The sequence below is a fragment of the Spea bombifrons genome, chromosome 3 (assembly GCF_027358695.1).
Source record: "Spea bombifrons isolate aSpeBom1 chromosome 3, aSpeBom1.2.pri, whole genome shotgun sequence".
Lineage (NCBI taxonomy): Eukaryota > Metazoa > Chordata > Amphibia > Anura > Pelobatidae > Spea > Spea bombifrons.
In genome coordinates this window covers 120,649,941-120,657,036 of record NC_071089.1, presented here as the reverse complement: position 1 = coordinate 120,657,036, position 7,096 = coordinate 120,649,941, and the positions used below count along the sequence as shown (strand labels likewise).

The following is a 7,096-nucleotide window of genomic DNA, read 5'->3' as shown; positions in this document are numbered from 1 at the left end:
GATTGGTATGAAGGCTTGAAAGCAAGGCCAGATCCCCCTCAAATCGGACAAAAAGAAGCAAAATGCTAGAATTTTCATCCGAAATATGTGGGCTTACATTCACTCACACTCTCACACGCTTTCATTTACTCTCCCTCTCTCGCTCTCAAAATGTTTCCCTGCCATCTCTAGTGACCGCTTCAGCTCCTGCCAACCACTTCTGCTTCCCCATCTTCTTCTTCTTCATCTTCCATTTTTTATCTTTTCCCTTCTCTTCTCTTCTCTTCTGTCTTCAATCTTCTATCTTCATCTCATGACGCCCTCTCTCCGATGCTCCATTTTGGTGGAAGTTCCTGACAGGTTATATCTGTGGAGATGCAGACAAAGATAGAAGATTGAAGATAACAGATTGCAGATAGAAGAGAAGAGAGAAGGAATGGGAGAAGATAAAAGACAGAAGATGAAGAAGAAGATGCGGAAGCGATCGGCAGAGACGGTAGGTAATCATTTAGAGAGCATGTGAGAGAATGAAGGAGAGCGTGAGTGTGAGAGTGAATGTGGGCACCAAGCAATAAATTTTGTTTCCGAATTAAAAATGCAGCTGAATTTTCAGCCGAACTGAATGGGCAGGGAACTTTATTTGTTGCTCGAAAATAAATGGGACAAAAACAAACTGAAAAATAGTTTTTGGCCCATTTGCATTTGTCTTCTATAGAATAATGTATAATATACAACATGTATATATATTTTTCCTTTTGCCCATTTGCATTCAACTTAATTAGGTTATGTCACTCAATATCAGATTTGAAATTAAACACAAATGGATACAATTTGCTGGCATCAACTTGAATTTCTAATCCACTCTTGTAAACTGAAACATATAAGAAGCTGCAGCCAACCTGAACTGCTCTAATCTGTGGCATGTTTGCGTGGGCATGTGAGGGCATGCAAATGGAAATCTTGCAAATTTCAGACAAGGCCATGAAAGTTAACTGAGCTGCATTGCATCTTCCTTTGAGTTGAATAGGCCCAATCGAAATCTTTGGACACCACTTCAGATTATAGAGTCCATTCAAGTGAATTGAGGATCCAATGCAGGTTCCTCTGGGGTCACCATTTTTTAATCAGCTACCGCCAGAAATACATTGGGTGTATCGTACAAATGAATACATGTCTATTGCTAGGAGAAACTGAATGTATCCTGCTGGCGGTGATGGCGTACGATCGTATCCTGCTTCCCCTTGCGTTATACGGTCTTTATGAGCTGGAGGACATGCAAAAATATGTCCGCCATTGTATGGCTGGGGAGTTTTACTTGTTCTGTCCTTCCTACAATTTCAATGGGCGTATTCAGCACAACGCGTTTCACCAATCGGCTTCCTCAGGTACATAGGAAGCCGATTGGTGAAACGCGTTGTGCTGAATACGCCCATTGAGGAAGTGGACACAGAGGAATCCTGTGAGAACCAAGCTGTTATTGCTACAACACAGCATTATTCCGGTCCTCTCCACGGGAGCATTAAAGTATTCTTATATAAGAAACTCCATTCCCCAGAAGGAGCTCTATGGGCTTCCCAACAGAGGAACCTATTGAAGAATCCACTTTAATGAATTTAAGTAATATTTAATTTAATTTCCGCACATATTGTAGGTAAAATGTGTGACTGTTATAGTTATATTTAAAAAGATTAATCACTATAACTTGCTTTTATAGATGTAGTTTTAAGATGTGTAAATAACATATTATCATGTTGAGTTGTTGAATACTGAAGAACAGATTGAGCTTCTATTCATTCCACACAATAAAGGTTTGAGATTAATTCACAGAGGGCACACAGCCACTAAATAGACTGTCCTGTTGTGCGTTTCCTCTGCATTAGGGAACCGACAACCCCTGGGACTCATCGGTGGGTCTTGTTAGAATCCCTATAAGACCAAGAGAGCAACGAGGTCCACGTCTGCATTCACCTTTCCATTTGGATGAGCCCCAAGAGATCCCTGAGGGTAAAAACACATTTTTTAAAAAAGCTTCTATCATGTAAAAGATTAAGGTAGAAAGTCTGAACATTAACATTCCAAAGAAGAGTTTAATGAACAGAAAATGGACCCACTTGTGCAACCAACCTTAGAAATCCTTGACTTACACAAAGACAATGATCTTCCTTTGTTAACCAAGATTGTGGGGGACGCTCTACATGGTCTGATTATTATATATTTTGCACGCTTTGCCAAGTCATGTACCTGACATGTTCCTTCTTGTGTATCCAACAGGTCATCTTAAAATTACTTTTCAACAGCCAGTCAGTTCATTTAAGTTAAACCCATCCACCTAAGTCAAAATAAAAGGGAGACTCTGCCTCATTCCATACTTTGTCATCCAACATTTTGCTCACTTTAAAAGCTTGCAGGTGGATGTCTGCTAATGCAAAGTAGGTTCATGCGCTGTCTCTCTTATAGCCACTCACTGGGAAACTTGAGTTTGTTCCAAGACTGGCTCCTCACAATTCAAGACAATTCTTTCTTTGAAGGTGTGGCTCCTAGTCTATGTAATTTCAATTAAGGTGTGACTCCTAGTCTATGTAATTTCAATAAAGTATGGGAAGGCTGCTGCTCCTACCTTTCTAATTCAATTCAGATATTGACAGATCACACACTACTGTGCACAGCGGCACAGGGATTAATTAAATAAACATTGGAGAGAAAGCACCACATACCATGGTTCTTCCCCATCTCTTCATTGTTTCTCCATAGTAAAGTAAAGTAAAAAATATATATATACAACCAAACGAAATAAAAGTAATCCATCCACACTTAATGATAGCTGATTATAAAATGGCCGCAGGTCACATGGTAGTCTGTTGACTTGAATGGAGTGGACCATTGAATATTTCTATCATTTGACAGCCAATAGGGCAGAGTAGTTGTGATAGGGCAAAAAGGCAACTGAAAGTATTAAAGAGGAGGTTAAGGTTATAAGACAGGGAAGAGAAAAGGGAGGAGGCCCCTGTCGGCGACCAGTAGAGTCACTTGTACAGACCTATAACTCCTGGTACCTCCGCAATAGTGTCCACCTTTTGTTTCAGAGACTGAAGATGAGAAGCTTGGGATGCCAGCACTTGATCTTGATGGTCTTGATGAGAGGAAACACGTACCAAGTTTGCGGTACCTTGCTTGGAAATGTAGCTGCTGTCGCCTTACCCCAAGTATAAGTGGGCAGTTAGGAGTTACACTGAACTATCCAGAAATCCATCCCTGGTCTTCATGCTTTCACCCAACTTCTGGCAATCACTAATGTCCGCCATATCTCCTTCACTTACAGGTATGACTATCACACATTTACCTGAACCCCTCATTTCTTGCTGTTACCCCTGTTTTCCACTCGGTATTACTATCACACCTTTCACCTGAACCCCTCATCTCCTGCTGTTACCCCGGTTTTCCACCCGGTATGTCTTTATCCTGCATGTCTCTCAAAGGGTTACAATTGGTGCCCTCTGGTCTAGCTTAATTGCATTTGTTAGCCATGGTGTGAAATATCTGCCTCCTGTATGCAATCACCTTATCTGACCACTTATGAGGCAACCCTATAAATTCCTAGGCCTCACTTGGAAACAATCTTGTTTGGAAATGTAGCTGCTGTGGCCTTACCCCAAGTGGGCTCTTCATAAGTGAACTCTTCATAAGTGGGCTCTTCATAAGTGGACTCTTCATAAGTGGGCTCTTCATAAGTGGACTCTTCATAAGTGGGCTCTTCATAAGTGGGCTCTTCATAAGTGGACTCTTCATAAGAGGGCTCTTCTTAAGTGGACTCTTCATAAGTGGGCTCTTCATAAGTAGACTCTTCATAAGTGGACTCTTCATAAGTGGGCTCTTCATAAGTGGACTCTTCATAAGTGGGCTCTTCATAAGTGGGCTCTTCATAAGTGGGCAGTTAAGAGTTACACAGGAGTTAAACTGAAGGGAAACTACATACCAAGTACCACTGCAGAAAGCAGGATTTCACCCACGCCACACCCCTCTTGTGGAATTCCCTTCCCCGTTCCGTTCAGACTTTCTGCCTCATACGCAACTTTCAAAACATCTCTGAAAACCCATCTGTTCAGGGAAGCGTACAACATTCCTTCCCATCACTCCTAACCATCATAATCAAGCCATCTGAACAATCAACAGCTTCAACACATCATTGGAACCAGATCAACTCATCTCTATCCAAGCAGTCCTCGCCTATTGTCTCCCCTCCCCCTCAACCACCAACTAGATTGTAAGCTCGCAAGGGCAGGGCCCTCCTCTCCTTTGCACCAGTGTGCTATTGTATGTGTTTTTGTATGTGTATGTATTTGTATGTATTGTTCTACTGACTGTAACTGCGCTGCGGAATCTGCCGGCACTTTATAAATAAATGTTATGTAATGTATTCGTGGTTAGGTCTGTGATAATATGTCATGGCTAAAAGACAGCAGTGCAGGAACTTAATAGTGACAACCAGGGAAATATTGCAGGCAGGAACACAAGGATAAAGGAATCTGGAACACTAAGCGCTCAGTTGGCGTAGTCAGTACATGAAGCCGAGGTCAAGGATAGGCGAGGACAGAATAACCATATAACTAGCCAGGTCAAACGCAGGAGACAGACAGGAACACCAAACAAGCCAAGGTCAGAACCAAAAGATTAATACATTTATTATTCACAGCCAAATACAGAATCACTGGAAGAAGCTGATCACCAGAGAAGAAAGATGAAAGAAGACTGAAGATACAGAGAACTCAAAAGATAAAAGAGAAGAAGCACAGAACAATAAGTGGAGCAGTGGGGGCAGAGAAGTGGTTGGCAGAGAAGGCAGAGAGACATTGAGAAAGAGTGTAGGGAAACATTGAGAGGGAGTGACAGAAAAACAAAAAGGAAATTCCAAGGAAAATTCGAGGCTTCCCTCGTCATTTTTGGACATTTGTGAAATTGGTAAAATTCATAAAATTTGTATGAAACAAAAAGCACAAGTCTACCAAATATGTCTAAAGAAATTATAATAAAAAATAAATATAAACATTACCGTAAACTCATAGAAAACATTATTATTCATATTAACTGAAGATACAGTTTTTGAGATTTGTAAATAATATATACTTTCAAAGAGGTTTCAAAATGGCTTCATATAAGCATGATTTCCTTTGAGCAATTTTATTTATATAATTGATTTAGAAAGTAACATCGTCTTGTAGTTGTTCCCTTTTCATAATTGTTGAATATCCCCCCATGCCAACCTCCAAGCCTTCCTAAGCCTTGCAAAGTGTTTCTATGTGAAAGTCTAGGCTTAGCAACTTGACTCTTCATGATTTAGTGATCTGTTGGAGTAGTCCGATGACACAGGCAGGTGGTTCTCCCTAAAATCATGTGACACAAAAGCAAGTGAGCAGCTAAATATTAAATACTTTCCAGACAGCATCTTTAACCTCATGATTTCTCAAACTATAAATCAAAGGATTTAACATGGGAGTCACAACACTGTAAAAGACTGTGATGTACTTGTGTTTTTTTGAAATATGTTTTGTTGGCCCCAGGTACAGAGACATACTGGTCCCATAAAACATTAATACTACAGTCAGGTGGGAACCACATGTAGAAAATGCCTTAGTCCTTCTATCCACAGACTGCATTTTCAATATGGACGCTATAATACACATGTAAGAAGCTAAAATAAAAGCAAACGGGACGAAAAGTGTGAAGAAACTTGCAAAAATGAGTTTGGCTTCATCAACTGAAGTGTCTCCACAAACCAGTTTCATTAAAGCTATAATTTCACAAACAAAATGATCAATTTGGTTTCCTTTACAAAACGAAGGTAGGCTTGAAACTGTAGGAAGGACAGAACAAGCAAAGTTCCCCAGCCATACAATGACGGACATATTTTTACATATCCTCCAGCTCATGATGACCGTATAACGCAAGGGGAAGCAGATCGCTACGTAACGATCATACGCCATCACCGCCAGCAGGATACATTCTGTTTGTCCCAGGAATAGACTTATATTCATTTGTGTGATGCACCCAATGTATGATATTCTTCCTCCCATTGTAGAAATCAGATCTAGTAACATTTTGGGGACAGTGCTTGTTGAATAGAATAAATCCAGAAAGGATAACTGGCAGAGAAAATAGTACATAGGCGTGTGCATACGAGGATTGGCTATAACTGCGCATATTAACAAAATATTCCCAAAAATGGTCAGTAAATACATGAACAAAAACAAAACAAAAAGCAGGATTTGAGTCGTCCGGTCCTGAGAAAGTCCAATTAAAATAAATTCTTTTACCACAGTTTGGTTCTCGATCTCCATTCTTATAATATGTATATGGAACCTCAACTCTGTAATAAGAAAGCAGACACTTTAATATTCAGCAATTTTATTTCTAGAATTAGTCAGGAAAACACTGGGCACAGATAATACAAAACTATCTTACAAACGGCTTTAATAAAAGATCTAACCGTACATAATATGGATTGCTGAGCGGGCCTGTAATTGCTCTTCTGTTCAGGACAATAATTGGCATCATTTTTTTTTTAAAGGGGGCTTAAAATTTAGATCCTTCAGTTTAAGAAAATAGGTGAAAATTATAAGGGTTCTGTCACATGATGGAACTCCATAAAAGTTGAGGAAAATCAGAACTTTAATCACGGCAGTCAATGGTCTTAATTAGATTTGGCCAAGCCATTCATCCTTTACATAAGACTGAGCCTTCAAGCAAGAGTGAGAAATGATCTGATCTGAAGGTCTGTAATAGACTTGTGCATTGAGATTTGTACAAATTTTACAAAGTTTGCCAGTTTTGTTAATTTGTATGAATATCCGAAAACAAGGAGGGACTCAACGAAGCTAAAAAACGTTCTCTCACTCTGCCTCACACTTTTTAATTTCTCCCTACCTTCTCCGCCAACCACTTTTATGTCCTCGTCTCCTTTTTCCTCAGCTCTGTGCCTCTTCTTGTTCTTCTGTCTTTTTTCATTGTCTGCTTCTCCCCATTATCAGCTCTGTTAACCAGGCCTACCGGAGGCTGTCCCATGCCTCCGCCCTTTTGGAAAAGTACTTCAAGAAGCCAGAAAAATGTAGACAGACTCACGGAG

The 7,096-nt window shown here is 40.1% G+C and overlaps 1 protein-coding gene across 1 annotated transcript; it reads right to left on the bottom strand.

Annotated features, from left to right (window-relative positions):
- Positions 1 to 1,905: 1,905 nt before the first annotated feature.
- LOC128484199 (olfactory receptor 5V1-like) lies at positions 1,906 to 6,311 on the bottom strand. The gene is made up of 3 exons (XM_053460518.1): positions 5,406 to 6,311; positions 3,628 to 3,894; positions 1,906 to 1,977 (listed from the first exon to the last, which is right to left on the bottom strand). The coding sequence occupies exons 1-3, from the start codon at positions 6,309 to 6,311 to the stop codon at positions 1,906 to 1,908; spliced, it is 1,245 nt and encodes a 414-aa protein (XP_053316493.1).
- Between the last annotated feature and the right edge of the window lie 785 nt (positions 6,312 to 7,096).

Coding starts and splice junctions, on each gene's coding strand:
- LOC128484199 (XM_053460518.1), bottom strand. CDS start 6,311: ATGGAGATCGAGAACCAAACTGTGGTAAAAGAATTTATTTTAATTGGA. Junction 3,895..5,405: donor TTAAAGATGCTGTCTGGAAA/GTATTTAATATT, acceptor CCACTTATGAAG/AGCCCACTTATGAAGAGCCC. Junction 1,978..3,627: donor TTATGAAGAGCCCACTTGGG/GTAAGGCCACAG, acceptor TTTTACCCTCAG/GGATCTCTTGGGGCTCATCC.